Source organism: Lepidochelys kempii, chromosome 1 (genome assembly GCF_965140285.1).
Source record: "Lepidochelys kempii isolate rLepKem1 chromosome 1, rLepKem1.hap1, whole genome shotgun sequence".
In the NCBI taxonomy this organism is placed as follows: Eukaryota; Metazoa; Chordata; order Testudines; family Cheloniidae; genus Lepidochelys; species Lepidochelys kempii.
Genome location: NC_136380.1, coordinates 194,049,441 through 194,064,517, shown reverse-complemented (window position 1 = coordinate 194,064,517; position 15,077 = coordinate 194,049,441). Strand labels below are relative to the sequence as shown.

At 42.3% G+C, this 15,077-nt stretch overlaps 1 protein-coding gene across 3 annotated transcripts in view; it reads right to left on the bottom strand.

The window, feature by feature from the left end:
• The window catches only part of CIP2A (cellular inhibitor of PP2A), a 34,653-nt gene extending 21,128 nt beyond the window's left edge, over positions 1 to 13,525 (bottom strand). For 2 of the 3 annotated variants that reach the window (XM_073306279.2, XM_073306297.2), the window contains exons 1-6: positions 13,244 to 13,524; positions 7,840 to 7,987; positions 6,001 to 6,113; positions 2,538 to 2,632; positions 1,790 to 1,886; positions 39 to 161 (exon numbers count right to left, since the gene is read on the bottom strand). In XM_073306279.2, coding sequence (XP_073162380.1) covers positions 39 to 161; positions 1,790 to 1,886; positions 2,538 to 2,632; positions 6,001 to 6,113; positions 7,840 to 7,987; positions 13,244 to 13,345 — 678 coding nt within the window. In that variant the 5' untranslated portion in view covers positions 13,346 to 13,524. Of the gene's footprint in view, positions 1 to 38; positions 162 to 1,789; positions 1,887 to 2,537; positions 2,633 to 6,000; positions 6,114 to 7,839; positions 7,988 to 13,243 lie in introns of all 3 variants that reach the window. The other variant, XM_073306287.2, reaches the window with a different exon arrangement.
• Positions 13,526 to 15,077: the final 1,552 nt, after the last annotated feature.

The following is a 15,077-nucleotide window of genomic DNA, read 5'->3' as shown; positions in this document are numbered from 1 at the left end:
TGAGATTTTCATTACAAGACTCCGAAATATTTACTTACCTTTTCTCCAACTTCTTCATTTAAAGTCAGGCTTGATAATATCGAAAGTGCAAACACGACCATAGTTAAACTACTATGGGCCAAGAAACTGATCAAGGTACGATAGAAACCCTTCACGTCATTCTATAGCAAAAAGGAGAAACTCATTAGCATTTGACAGTTTTGATGAGAATATAATTGATAGAACTGTCTGGAATAATGTTTTATAAACAAGGATTCAATCTAGCCTAAGAACTATTCTAAGGTGATACCCAGAAAAAGGTCAGTGAATTACATGGGAAATATACAAAATGTGATTTCCACTTAAGGCACATACCGGTATGCAAAGTATCCTCTAGAACAGAAATTTTAAGTCAAACTTGAATGGTAAAGAAAAAGGGGAGGAAGGATTTTCACTCATTTTACAAGATGAATGGAATGCCATTTCATGAACATATGTCTTTATAGATAAAAGATAGCTATCATAAATGGACACCCGATTCCTGTCTAATTCGGCTATATTTTTTTCTTTATAAATATCAGGGTTACAATGGAGGTATACTTTCAATGACATCTATGGAAGGATTAACTTCCCCACATGCTGGAAATATCTATGTATGCTCCTAAATAGTTTGGAAAAGCTGAGGGTACATTTCACTTTTCCATTTTATTCCCTTAATTAGGGTGAGAATTATTTGGTGAAAATTTTAGCTTTAGTTTGCCCTAAGGAACCAGGAGTAACTTGAAGGGTGTTAACTACTCCCTAGGCTTTTAAGTAGGATCCTGTGTACTCTAATTCTGCAGCACTAGACTTCACCTCATGGCACATAATTATGCTCCAAATTCTCAGCTTTCACTAAAAAATATGTTTGGAGCCTATATCATAGTAGAGAAATCTAAAAACAACCAAGACAAGCCAAATGTAAAGCAACAGGATGATGTCTGCTTGAGTCTGCAGAGAAGCTAACTGAGATGTGGATTTCCCTTTTCACTTTAATCTGGCCCCCTGGATTAATTCCAATGGCATGGAATCTGTCTTTCCCCCCCCATAAAATGCCACAGTTTTTCAACTTTGCTGGGAATTCATCACTCAACTAAAAACCACACTTAACATTAATTTGTGTAGTGGAGGGAATAACAGTGAAAGTATACTACTGTTGAATAAACTGGTGTCGATGCTGAATAAGGGCATGAATCCAACACCAAGATGACGGGTGATTTTTGCTTTCTTCTCAGATGGGCAAAAGCCTTAAGTATTCAAGTTATGCCAAAAATCAACACTGGTTATCCAAATCCATCTACAATAGTAACATGAGACTGTTTTAATGTTAAAGATATAAAGAAGATGCCATGCTTTTACACTGACAAAACTTAGCTTCTCCCACAAGATCTCAACTGGTGGGTCAGAATCAGACCTCAACTTAAATCTTTCACTAACAAAGCGTGGAAGCAGTACGTGCAATCTGAACTAGGTGGTAATGGTGTGGACAAAGCACAGAGAAGAGCCTGACCTCCTGAGGTCCCTTCCAACCCTGATATTCTATGATTCTAAGAGTAGGCGCTTCACATTAAAATTGAGGAAAACGATCAGTGGGATAAAGTGGGACTGCAAGCTCTGGAGGGAAAGTTGGAATCATCACTGCATGAGGGATGGGGAGAAACAGGATGTCTGTGAAAAGGAGCTCTAAGTCCTCAAATGATCAGATTCCGACTACTCTCTTCCTTTCCTCTATCCCCAGAAGAGAAAATACATAATCAGAGAAGTTTCTTACCAAAGATTTTATATGAGCTTGAACAGAGAGATTGTGTCGACAAAGATTTGCCATTAGTCCCAAACATGGTATCGTTAATTCATCTTCTGTTGATTGACTAAAAAAAGTTCCACAGGACTTAAGAATTTAACGGTTACAGCCATTTAGCTTCATTTATATATTCAGAATTCAATGAAATCTCCTTCTATATATAAACATCCATCCAAATTACAGTCATGTATTAAAAGGACATTTATAAACTTGCAATGCATATTCAGTATGGGAAAGCTACCCACAATACAAAAGTGAAACCAATCATATGACAGTTCATTCATGTCTATGGTCCTGAACCGGCAACGGGCTTCAGGTGCATGTATTAAAGTCACTAGAGCTCTACACAGGTACAGGGATCTGCCAGCACAGAGCTTGTTGTAGAGTTGGTGGTTCAAATTGTGAAATAAGTCTAAATGACAGGCAGAAGTGTTCTGCTATTTTAGTTTTTTTGACTTATTTCTTCAAAAAGCTCAAATTCTCCTTAAACTCTACCAGCTGTTGAAAATCATAAGTAAATGCCCCATCTTTGAATATTCTTTGCAACAATAGCATTTTGAAAGAGACAAATGTCTGGTAATTTAGAAGCAATTACTACATAATTTATGCTACATCCAAAGCTTGTGAAATAACACATTAATGAAGCTATTAAAGAAAGTTTAGAAATGTGTTTAGCTAAAGATTTCCTCCCCAGAAAGAAAATTGGACACATACTTACATATGACGCATTAGGAATAAAATCAATTCATCAGTATTAGTGCTGGCTTGAAAAACTCTGACATTGTAGGTTAATCTCTGCAGAAGTTGAATACTCTGAAGAAATAAAATGAAGTCAATTATATAGCCTTCCCACGGCATTCTACTGTAGAACGTGGACATTTGGTGTTCAGACTAGAGGATACTTCTCTACAGTTTAATGAGTCATAAGAACAAGCAGTGTTAATTTTGAGACTTGATCACATTTAGATCTCATTAAGTATAAAGTTATGGTATTACAGAAACAATGTAGTATTGATACATGTGGGATATTCACCTAGCATATCTTTACTTAATTAATGAAAGCAAGGTAACAATCTTGGATTAGTACATTTGAATGCTCACAAACACATACAAATTGCTTAGAAATAGGTTGCCCAGTTCTCCCACACAGCTTGGCCAATAAACTTGCAATGAGGTGGAGGGATTCTCTATATTTAACTGGGTTTCAGTGGGGCTCCTGAATTTTTTTTATTTTTTTTTTAAACAAATCCCATATAACTATTTAGAGACCTCCAAAATGTAATCCACAACAGCAATAGTATATTGTAAGCAGACATGCATACTAAGAAGAACAGTATAATTTTTTTTTTTAACATGAAGGCTTTTCCCCCAAAGGAATATGGCTTTTTTGTCAAAATGGAAAATTTCCATAGGAAATGTCTGTTTACAACAAAAATTTTCCCAGGGAAAAAACATTTTCCTACAAACTGTACTATAAATACGCCCCCATTCCCCTTTTTATGTGCAGAGAAATGACAGTGACTCACTCAACTCACTCAACTTCCCAAAGTAGCTAATTTGAGATTTGACTGTAAACCTTTACATAGCATAGCCAAGGTTATCACCCAAATACATAACCTAACTTAGAATTTCTAAGTTAGGGAAGTGGGGAAAAATATAAATATGCTGGTTGCCACTACCCTCAACACTTCACTGCTATTTTAAATGGGAATTTTCATATTGAGAGAAGCTTTCCTATGTTAGACACCAGACAAACCCATGAGCTGCTTCAGTCGCCTAGTGCCTTAACAGTCCCCCACAGGCCCTCTGACCTGTGGAGAGTCCCCTTAGATCAGAAGAGGTGGGCTCCAATGGTGACTCAATCTGGTCCCTGCAGATCCCTGTCTAAACACCATCAAAGGAGTGCAGTATTGTAGGCAGATCCTGTTCTTTTGTCTGTCTTTTCTCTCTACCATAAAGAAAGAGAGAGCTGCAACACAACAAGGATGGCAGTGAAGTGACAGCTGGGAGACCAGTACCAGCTAAAAGAAAATCTACAGGGATTAAAAAAAGCATTGCCAAATGCTCTGGGTTAATAAAGAGTGAACCAGTGAAATCAATCTGGGGAGGACTGCTTTAAGAAGAATGAATAGGATCTGCCTGAAGCTGCTGGTGGCAGAACATATATGGCAGGGTCTAAAAAAGTACAGCCATTCCCATTCTGCCTTGTCTGATAGGTCTGGTTCCGCCTTCAAACAGCAGTGAACAGATGGCAAAACGAAAACATGGACACGCTGTAAGTAACCTGCAGACCGTTCAGTGGGAAAAAGCCAGTTTTCCTTTCATTAATGACTGATGTTAGAGTAGACACAAATAAGTTGACCAGAGAATCACTGTCTATTGGTATTTATATCATTCATTCTCCCATCTATGAAAAGGGATAGAGATGTCTGTCTCCTTTGTAAAGTGCTTTGAGATCTACAAATGAAGGGTGCCGCAAGAGATGGGGGGTTAAAAGGGTCTGTAACAAAAATTTAAAGATGGAAATATGCAAGACAGCAGAGAGATATCAGACTATCAAGAGTGATATCCTAAAAGCTAATACTTGCTTCAAAATAATAGAAAATGAACCCACTCCCCCCTCACTCATTTCTTGAAGTAAACATTGCCAATTTCTAAGTTAATAGTTTTTGTAAATTAGAGCGAGGTGAAAACACAAGATAAAAGTAAATAAGCAGTTTACCATAAGTAAATACTGAAAAGTAGTCCTAAAACCATTCGTACATCACTTAGATACTACGATGATGATGATATAGAAAACTTTGAGACAGTAAATAAAATATACAACTTAAATACTTTGATTCTATATATCAGGGAGATCACCTTGAGCAGCATTTCGCAAATGCGGCCACCAAGGGCTCTTCTTGCAGCCACAGCCTCCTGAACAGCAATTGAGGAAGGGAAGAAGTGGCTTTTCCTTTCTGGAGCCACAAACGCCAGAGGAGCAGGCAGCTGATGTGAGTTGCCCACATTCCCAGGGGCAGTGGGACATGGGCTTCCACCCTGGGGTGGTGGGTGGCAGGCTCTGGCTGCAGGGCTTCAAGCTCAGGCTGCAGGCTCACCAACCCCCCAAATGTTCCGGGCCCTGGCACTTCCCTCAGCCCTCCATCACCCCTGGCCCCCACTGCCTCCCTACCCACCTTTCTATCCAGGGCTTAATTTATTGCCCGGCTCGTGCTAGGGCTGAGTAAGTCTGCTGTGAAAAGTGATATTTGTTATCATCACTCTTCACTGCCTCCGAGCTATATAGTAAGTCTGCTGTTTAAAGTATATTAGCAAACATACAAGTATCAGTTTTCACAGCAGTAGACAGGTTTCAGAGTAACAGCCGTGTTAGTCTGTATTTGCAAAAAGAAAAGGAGTACTTGTGGCACCTTAGAGACTAACCAATTTATTTGACCATAAGCTTTCGTGAGCTGTAGGTCACGAAAGCTTATGCTCAAATAAATTGGTTAGTCTAAGGTGCCACAAGTACTCCTTTTCTCACAGCAGTAGACTTATGCTCCCCAGACTTATGCTCCCGAGATGCTCCCCAGGTTACGCAAGACCCAACTTACGCAAATTCACACTTACGAGAAAAGTTCCGTAAGCTAGAAATAGGAGGGTTTTTTGGGCTCCGTAACTGTTGGGTATACGTTTCCGACTTACGCAAAATTTGAGTTACGCAAGGTGTACTAGCGTCTGTACTAGCTAGCAAGTCTAAAAAAAGGAATAAAACAAAACAAAACAAAAAAGACAAGACCATGCAAAGCACCTTATTTTGTTTCTATTCTGTTTATGTCCAGTAAAGAAGAGACAATTGTACATTATTTTTTATTATTGAGACAGCAAAAAACCCTACTTAAATAAATTGTGATTTGGACATGTATATGTGCATATTTGTTTTTCCTCAAGTTAAATATTTTAAGAAACATTGTCAGAGCAGCCACCATCAAGAGTTGGTGGCTGCACGCTAAGGCCACCAAAACATTTTTTGTGAGAATTCCTGACCTTGAGTTTCCTAAAATGCATGATTTCTATTAGGGATCCCTGCTTATTAAAAATATAGCATTTTTGGTTTTGTTATAAATGTTTGAGAACAGACTCTTCAGAAGAATTAACTTTAGGATACAGATAAAATATTAAGCATTATTTTGTCTTACCTGTAACAATACTGGATCATTAGGATTTGTAGAGCTTCGGTGAACCACTCCTGCCAGCACGCTAGTCAAATTATAAGTATTCTGAAGAGCTTCTCTGGTCTCTTTGTCCAAAACTACAGTGTAAAGTCATTTGTTAATGTTGTCCTGCACAATTGCAGTTAATAATAAAAGCAGCATTAGCTAGCAGTCTGAGCACTGAATTGGGAACCAGTAACTCTGAGCTCTATCCCTAGTTTTGTTGTTGTTGTGTGTATGTATTTTTTTTTAAACCAGCTTTTAAACTTTGTACATGCTCTGTGACCATGAGCAAGTCAAAACTTCTCTCTGCTTGTTCCAGACTACCTTCTGCCTAAATGCAACATGGGAACACTTCCACTTACTTCACATGATGTTGTAAGGACCATTCCACCCTGACTAAAAAACCCTCTTGAAGTATTATAGGCCAGCTGCACAAAACTGTCAAGCAGCTTTATTAGCCTGTGCAGAAAAATCTACCTGTAGTTCTTCAACCAAGATGCGCAGGGGGGGGGGGTTTAAAACTAAGTTTACTCACAGATCAAACACACGGCAAGATACAACTACTCTTCGCTCTAGTGAGTAAACAAGCAGACTTTTACAAAGGTGATCACTGCCATTGCAAACTATCCAGTCTCAAATCTACCTCTAACCATGACCCATCACCCTCAGATCACATGACACAGAATATAACTTAATAGGCTTAAAACAGGCATTTTGTCTAGGTTACTGCTACACATTTAAAAAAAAAACTGTTTCAAGCTCTAGGAACCCATTAAAATCCTTTACAAAAAAAAAAAAAAGATTTAAAACAGACTCCAACTATCCCGTATCATACCAACATACAACCCGATGTAATAAACCTAAGACAACCAGCCCCCTTCAAATGCCCTGCAACCTCTTTCATTTCCCAACTTTTATGGGCTAGATGCCAGAAAGCAAAGATCATCCTTCAAGCATGCCCTGGAGATTGGCTTGAATCACCCGGAGTCTGTTAAAGAGCAGAAGCAAGTTCCAAATGTGCAGCCCCATAACAAATGCCCTGCCAGCAACCCTCTCTTTTATCTCAGACACTTCTGCTAATTGCACTGTGAAAGAATCTCAAAGGGAAAGCAGCTGTCAAAGAAAGTGAATACTGCAAGTGTCATTCAGTTACACAAGCTAGGTTGATGGGGAGAGAGAGAGAAGACAACCACGAACTATATGGATTGAGGAACAAACTTCTCCTATGGGTGTATTACAGGGGTTCTCAAACTGGGGGGAGGTCATTACATGGAGGGTTGCGAGCTATCAGCGTCCACCTCAAACCCTGCCTTGCATCAAACATTTATAATGGTGTTAAATATATTAAAAAGTGTTTTTAATTTATAAGGGGGTGGTGGTGTCACACTCAGAGACATACTATGTGAAAGGGATCACCAGAACAAAAGTTTGAGAACCACTGGTGTATTAGATAGCTGTCAAGCACAGGAGCTTTTACGTAGTTCTCTGAAACATCTGGTATGGGCCATATTAGAGACAATACTAAACCAGATGGATATATTTTCTGATTCAGTTTGGCAATTTCTGTGCTCCCATAGAATGCAAGATATTACACATTGCCAGGAATAAGATATTAGAAAACTAAATACTTAATTTTGTTACAGTACATAGTTAATTATTCCCCATCCCTCAAATCAATGCAATTTACACAGATAGTATAGCAGATAACTCACTTGCAAATGCAACCTGTCACAGATTCCAACTGTTTTAAGACTTATTAACAATCTTTGAAAATTTAGCTTTAATTCCCCAAAAGAAAAATTAAAGATGTGAACAACTTACCTAGTTGTGACAGCAAAGTAATCACAGACAGGATTAGACATGGACTTATATTTGGGTCCTCAATGAGCTCCGCTAAACAGCTCAGACATTCACTTGGCAGTATTTGGTTTGATGCAAACAATCTTGTTAGCTTCAATCCAGAGATAACCTAAAAACACATTTTAAATTAAATAAGTATTATATAACTGCAACAATATTTGTCTCAGTTCTGCACAAGATTCAGAGGGGAGTTGTATTTTCAGTTCAATGCAATATACTGCCAACACCAGTGGCATCCTTGATAGCACACAGATACTTTCGCTTGCCTCTTTTAACCCACTTTTGTTGAATTTGTAAACTCTGGAAACATGTTTTTCATTACAGTAACTCCTCACTTCACATTGTAGTTCTGTTCCTGAAAAATGCAACTTTAAGTGAAACGATGTTAAGTGAATCCAATTTCCCCATAAGAATGAATATAAACAGGGGGGTTAGGTTCCAGGAAATTTTTTTTTTTTGCCATACAGTACAGTACTATAGTTGAGAGGTGCCCCCGCCTTACCCCATACAGTCACAGCCCACTGGCATTGGAGACAATGAGGCAGGCAAGGAGGCTGAAGGTGCTGTAGGCTAGGAGAAGCACGTTGCTCAGCAGCAGCTTCCCCTATTCTGCAAGCACCAGGGGCAGGGGGCTCAACCCTCTGCCCGCCCACTCCACCCCTTCCCCAAGCCCCCACTCTTAACCCTTCTCTTCTTCCCCCCTCCTTTACTCCGCACGCAGCATCCTCACTCCTCCCCCCTCACTCCCGCCCACGGCAATTAGCTGGCTTGCGACGTTCAGGGGGCAGGAGGGTGGACACGGCGCGCAGCCTCCCCCCTTCCTCCCCGCAGCAATCAGCTGGTTTGCAGCATTCGGGAGGCAGGGGGAGCCTGCATGCCAAGTCCTCACTCCTCCCCTGCCCCCTCCTGAATGCCACAAGCCAGCTGATTGCCATGGGCAGGAGGAGGAAGGGGAAGGCGCTGATCCGCGGGGTCTACCAGCGGCTGGGAGATGCTGTGGGGGGGGCCATAGGGGAGCTGATGGGGGGCTGTCAGCTGTGGACAAAGCAGGCAGCCAAACAACATTATAGCAAAGCATTGCACAACTTTAAATGGAGCATGTTCTGTAATTGAGTAGGGACGCAAGATCAAAACACCGTTAAGCGAGAGGACATTAAGTGGGGAGTTACTGTACTGTATGTGTCCCCTTTATATTTGAAAAACATACATTTCTTCTGTTTCGGACTCATAATTAACAGTTGGTTTACTTTGTGCACAGCTCTACCAATTATACCACTGGGAATTGATTTTAAGTTAACAGCTGCTGCAGCGTGAACACAAATCATTACTAGTTTATAAATACAAAAATACTACAAGTCTGTATTTGTACATAAGAAACATACAGCATCAGGTAAGTTACCCACCAGTTTATATATCTTTTAGGATAAAAAAAATATTGGTTTTACATAGCCTGGAAATGTATTGTTTAAACAGAATGTTTGAAAATTAGTTCCCAATTAAATATGATAGACTAATTCACAGTAAGACACAGATTTCAATAAAAAGGCATTATTCTGTACAAAGATATGAAATATCATTCACAAAGAACTTATCTGTTGTATTAAAGAATGCAAGGCAGAAAGACTGAACTCTATTTCTTCAACTCCAAATTAGTGGTTGTCAAAGAAAGACTTGTTTTCTTTTATGTAGAACCATCAAATTAATTAAAACACGCTGGAATTAATCTCATTTTAACTCTACAGCCTATACCATGGAATAGCTTGCTAGAACTAGTATATACAATAGACAACAAAAAAATTACAGCAGTTATGTCTACAGTTGGTTGCTATAGACAATGAAAAACAAAAATGAACGAACATGGAAAAGCTACAGACAGACTCATTAAAATATTAAATTAATTATCTTCATTTGAGCATATTTTGAAAGTTATGCAACTGACAATTTCAGCTGTAAAACATTCATGTACCACTCATAACTCGCACCAGTAGACTGAGCGATTGGCTGAAACAAGAAATAGGGCTGAGTGGACTTGCAGGCTCTAAAATTTTACATTGTTTTATTTTTGAATGCAGGTTTTTTTGTATATAATTCTACATCAAGTGCATTTTGGGAAAACAAGGTTGCTTAGAGTTTTAACTAGGGCTGTCAATCGCAGTTAACTCGCACAATTAACTAAAAAACTGATCACAATTAAAAAAATTAATCATGATTAATCATAGTTTTAATCGCGCTGTTTAACAATAGAATATCAATTGAAACTCATTAAATATTTTGGATATTTTTCTACATTTTCATATATATTGTATTCTGTCTTATAACTGAATTCAAAGAGTATATTATTTATTACAAATATTTGTACTGTAAAAATGATAAAGAGAAATAGTATTTTTCAATTCACCTCATACAAGTCCTGTAGTGCAATCTCTATCGTGAAAGTGCAACTTACAAATGTAGATTTTTTTTGTTACGTAACTGCTTTCAAAAACCAAACAATGTAAAATTTTAGAGCCTACAAGTGCACTCAGTCCTACTTCTTGTTCAGCCAATCGCTCAAACAAATGTTTTACATTTAATCGGAGCTAATGCTGCCCTCTTCTAAATTACAAGATCACCAGAAAGTGAGAACAGGCATTTGCATGGCACTTTTGTGGCTGGCATTGCAACTTATTTACGTGCCAGATAGGCTAAACATTCATATACCCCTTCATGCTTCGGCCACCATTCCAGAGGACATGCTTCCACGCTGATGACGCTTGTTAAAAAAAAAATGCATTAATTAAATTTGTGACTGAACTCCTTGGGGGAGAATTCTCCTTGGAGGAGAAACGGCTCCGTTTCTGCCATATATTTCATATTATAGGCAACTCAGATGATGACATGATGTTCATTTTAAGAACACCTTCACTGCAGATTTCACAAAACGCAAAGAAGGTACCAATGTGAGATTTCTAAAGATAGCTACAACACTCGACCCAAGGTTTAAGACTCTGAAGTGCCTTCTAAAATCTGAGAGGGACGAGGCGTGGCGCATACTTTCAGAAGTCTTAAAAGAGCAACGCTCCGATGAGGAAACTACAGAACCAGAGAGGTGTTCTGATGGAACCACCAAAAAAGAAAATCAACCCTCTGCTGGTGGCATCTGACTTAGATAATGAAAATGAATATGCGTCAATCTGCACTGCTTTGGATTGTTATCAAGCAGAACCCATCATCAGCCTGGACGCATGTCCTCTGGAATGGTGGTTGAAGCAAGAAGGGACATAAATCTTTAGCACATCTGGCACGTAAACATCTTGCGACTCCGGCTACAACAGTACCATCAGAACACCTGTTCTTCAGGTGACATTGTAAACAAGAAGCAGGTAGCATTATCTCCTGGAAATGTAAACAAACTTGTCTGTCTGAGCGATTGGCTGAACAAGAAATAGGACTGAGTGGACTTGCAGGCTCTAAAATTTTACGTTGTTTGGTTTTTGAATGTAGGTTTTTTTGTACATAATTCTACATTTGTAAGTTGAAATTTCATGATAAAGAGATTGCACTACAGTACTTATGTTAGGTGAATTGAAAAATACTATTTCTTTTGTTTTTTTACAGACTAAATACTTGTAATCAATTATAATATAAAGTGAGCATTGTACACTTTGTATTGTTGTAATCCAAAAATATTTAATTCTTAAATAACAGCATTTAATATAATAAATCATATTTAAATAATCTATTACAGTAACTCCCCACTCAACGTTCTCTCGCTTAACGTTGTTCTGATCTTACGTGCCTGCTCAATTATAGAAAATGCTCCATTTAAAGTTGTGCAATACTTCGCTATAATGTTGTTTGGCTGCCTGCTTTGTCCACAGCTGGCAGCCCCCCCATCAGCTCCCCTTTGCGCCCCCCACAGCACCTCCCGCCCGCCGGCAGACCCCACAGATCAGCGCCTTCCCCCTTCTCCTGCCCGCGGCAATCAGCTGGCTTGCAGCGTTCAGGAGAGAGCAGGGAGGAGCGAGGAATCAATACACAGACTCCCCCTCCCTTCCCAACGCCACAAACCAGCTGATTGCCGAGGGCAGAAGCCAGGGGAGGAAGGGGGGAGGCTGCGCGCCTAGTCCCTTCTCCCCCCACCTTCCTGCCCCCTGAATGTCGCAAGCCAGCTGATTGCCGTGGGCAGGAGGGAGGAAGCAGCATGCAGAGTAAGGCGGGGGGAAGAATAGGCAGGTTAAGGGTGGGGGCTTGGGGGAAGGGGTGGAATGGGCAAGCTGAGGGTTGAGCCCCCTGCCACTGGTGCTTGCAGAGTAGGGGAAGCTACCACTGCTGCTGAGCAATGTGCTTCTCCTAGCCTACAGCACCTTCAGCCTCCTTGCCTGCCTCATTGTCTCCAGTGCCAGCGGGTTGTGTCTGTGTGGGGTAAGGCGGGGGCACCGCCCAACTATTGCAAAAAAAAAAAAGTTTCCCTGGAACCTAACCCCCCTGTTTATAATCATTCTTATGGAGAAATTGGATTCGCTTAACATCGTTTCCACTTGCAGTCGTATTTTCCAGGAACACATTTACAACGTTAAGTGAGAAGTTACTGTATTGTTTAATCACGCAATTAATTTTTTTAATCGCTTGACAGTCCTAGTTTTAACATGTATTTAGATTTTTTTAACCCGATCCACAGCGCTGGGGAAGGAGGCTAGAACCACATTTTAACTGTAAAGACACATGTTATAAAATAGATTCCAGCAATTTCTAAGGAAATTGCTTCATTCAAGTCTCACCCCACGGCTTTGTTTGTTAATATTTACAATTTCTAGTTATGAAATGACCCCCCATTGTATTATCTGTAGATCAAACTAAGAAGTGCTTTGGCGTGCATAAGAGACTACATAAATGCAGAATACGATTATTAAATGACAGCACGAAAGTATTAGCATATCTTCCAAGGACAGTCATCCTGAAGCTTTGACCAATTCAATAAGTTAAAAAGTCTCAAGCGTATACCTGCCTTTTAGGCTCCCTGACAGTTGCCACTGTTTTGTTTCATAAAGGCATATTTTTTAAAGTATTTTTCCTTTTCTCTATTCCTGTGTGAAAAGGTCCAAACGAGCAACAGGGTAAACCGACTTTTCCAAGCTTAACACGGATTTAAAAAAAAAAAAAAGCCGCCCCCCCACGCTCATCCCGGGACTCCCGGAGCTGGGGCTTTAAGGAAACACCCACCCAGTATTCTAGGACCCCACAGTAACTCCCCACCCGCCGAGCAGAGAGAGACCAAGGAGGCGGGCTAGGAGCAGCCCCCAGCCCGACGAGGGGTGTGACGCAGGGAGCTGCGCGGTGCCCGGCTCCGTCTCTCCCAGGGGCCCCGGGCTGACCGCGCGCTCACCTCCAGACTGCGCTGCAGCAGCGCCGCGTGCGCTGGGCTCTTGGCGGCCCGGTACTGGGCGGCGGCCAGCAGCAGGGACTTCATACAGGCCGAGGCGTCCATCCCGCCCCGCCCGGCGCCTCACGCGCGCAGCCGGCTCGCAATCGTATTTGGCGCCCGCGCCGCCATCTTAGCTCCGCGAGCGTCCGAACCCCGGGGAACCAGCCCGCCCCCGCGCGGTGCATGACGGGACCGGCGCGAGCGGAGGCGCTGGCCATGACGCTGTGGGAGGGGGACCCTCTGCGCGGGCATCCTGGGAGCTCGGCCCAGCGGGCGGGGCGGAGTCAGGTTCCTGCTGGTGCATGCTGGGAACGGCGGCCGCCATCGCTCTGTGGGGATAGGGTCCCGCCCGCTGCCCATGCCGGTGGACCGTACCGTGGGAAGGGAGGCCGCCATTGCTCTGTGTAGAGAGAGCTTCGCCCTGGTGCATGCCGGAAGCCCAGGGAGCGTGGCGTCCGCCATCGCTTTGTGGGGGCGGTCTACCACGTTCGGTGCTTGGGGCGCCCGCCATCGCTCTGTGGGGGTGCGCTCGGCAGGCGGCGAGACCAGGCAGCTGCTCGGTGCTTTGTCCTTGCTGGGCGGGTGGCCCAGTGCCCGGCTGGCAGCGGGGCTGGCACAGTGTGTATCCTGGGGGAGCTGAGAGGCATTGAACCAAACTGCAAACCCTGTATGTGACAGGGACCACGGCAAGCCCCCGGCGGGGGGGGGCAGCTGGACCCCTAGTTCCCTCACTATGGGAGGGAGCAGGGTAGCCGGCAGCTGGGCGCGCCTCAGTGCAACCCCCTCTGCTCCAGCCACATGGCAGGGCAGATGCCTCTGCCTGCCTGCCCCGCCCCTGGAGCCAGTGTCCCCAGCCCCCATCGCCATGACACAGCAAGCGTCCCGACATGTGTCCTTGGCGCAGCCCAGCCACTGAACAGGGCAGGATGCTGCCCACGGGCTGCAGAGGCTACATGAGCTCTAAGTGTCCCTGGCCCCTAGCGTGGGCCACCTGCCCTGGCCAGTTAACATGGCACCTGCTCTATGGCACGTGAAAGTAGCACTGACAGAAAGTATCCCGGGCAGTGAGACCACGGTATAATTTTGCATCCTGAGTAAAGCATTGTGGGCTGTAGGCATCTGAAAACCAGCATAATGCTTTCTGTATGCAGAGTTGTTGGGGTGTTGATCTGACAATATTAGAGAGACAAGGTGGGTGAAGTAATATTGTTTATTGGACCAAGTGCTGTTGGTGAGAGACAAACCTTTGAGCCACTCACAGCTCTTCTTTATGTCATCTTCTGCTTTGTGAGAGCATGAAAGCACCTTTTTTGCACCAATAGAGGTTGGGCCAATAAAAGATACCACGTCTTGACACTTTATGTCCTTCAAATGTACAGCACAGTAGAATGAGTCCATAGGGAAAGTGTGATAGGCAGGAGAGTGGGTAGCAACATGTTAGGCCAGAAGGGGGAGAGCTCAGCTAATACAAGGGACAGGACCTCTCCTGATTTAAATCAAGGGGCAGAAGACAGTGGAAAACAGGCTGCCATGGGTTTCACCCCTACAATTTTCTCAAGATAGTAACCCATCCCTCCTGTCCTACCCCCTAGAAAAACAGCCTTCTCTTTGGATTAAATGGTTTTTGTTAACCTTTTAGCTCATATGATAGCAGTCTGTACTAGAATAGTGATGGTTTAAGGCTCAAATCCTTCTATGACTCCTAAGGAGAAATTAGTTGTTAAAGTTGAACACAAAATTTAGTTTTACTTTTTTTATAAAAAAGCAAATACAAAAATAAACATTGTTTCAGAAT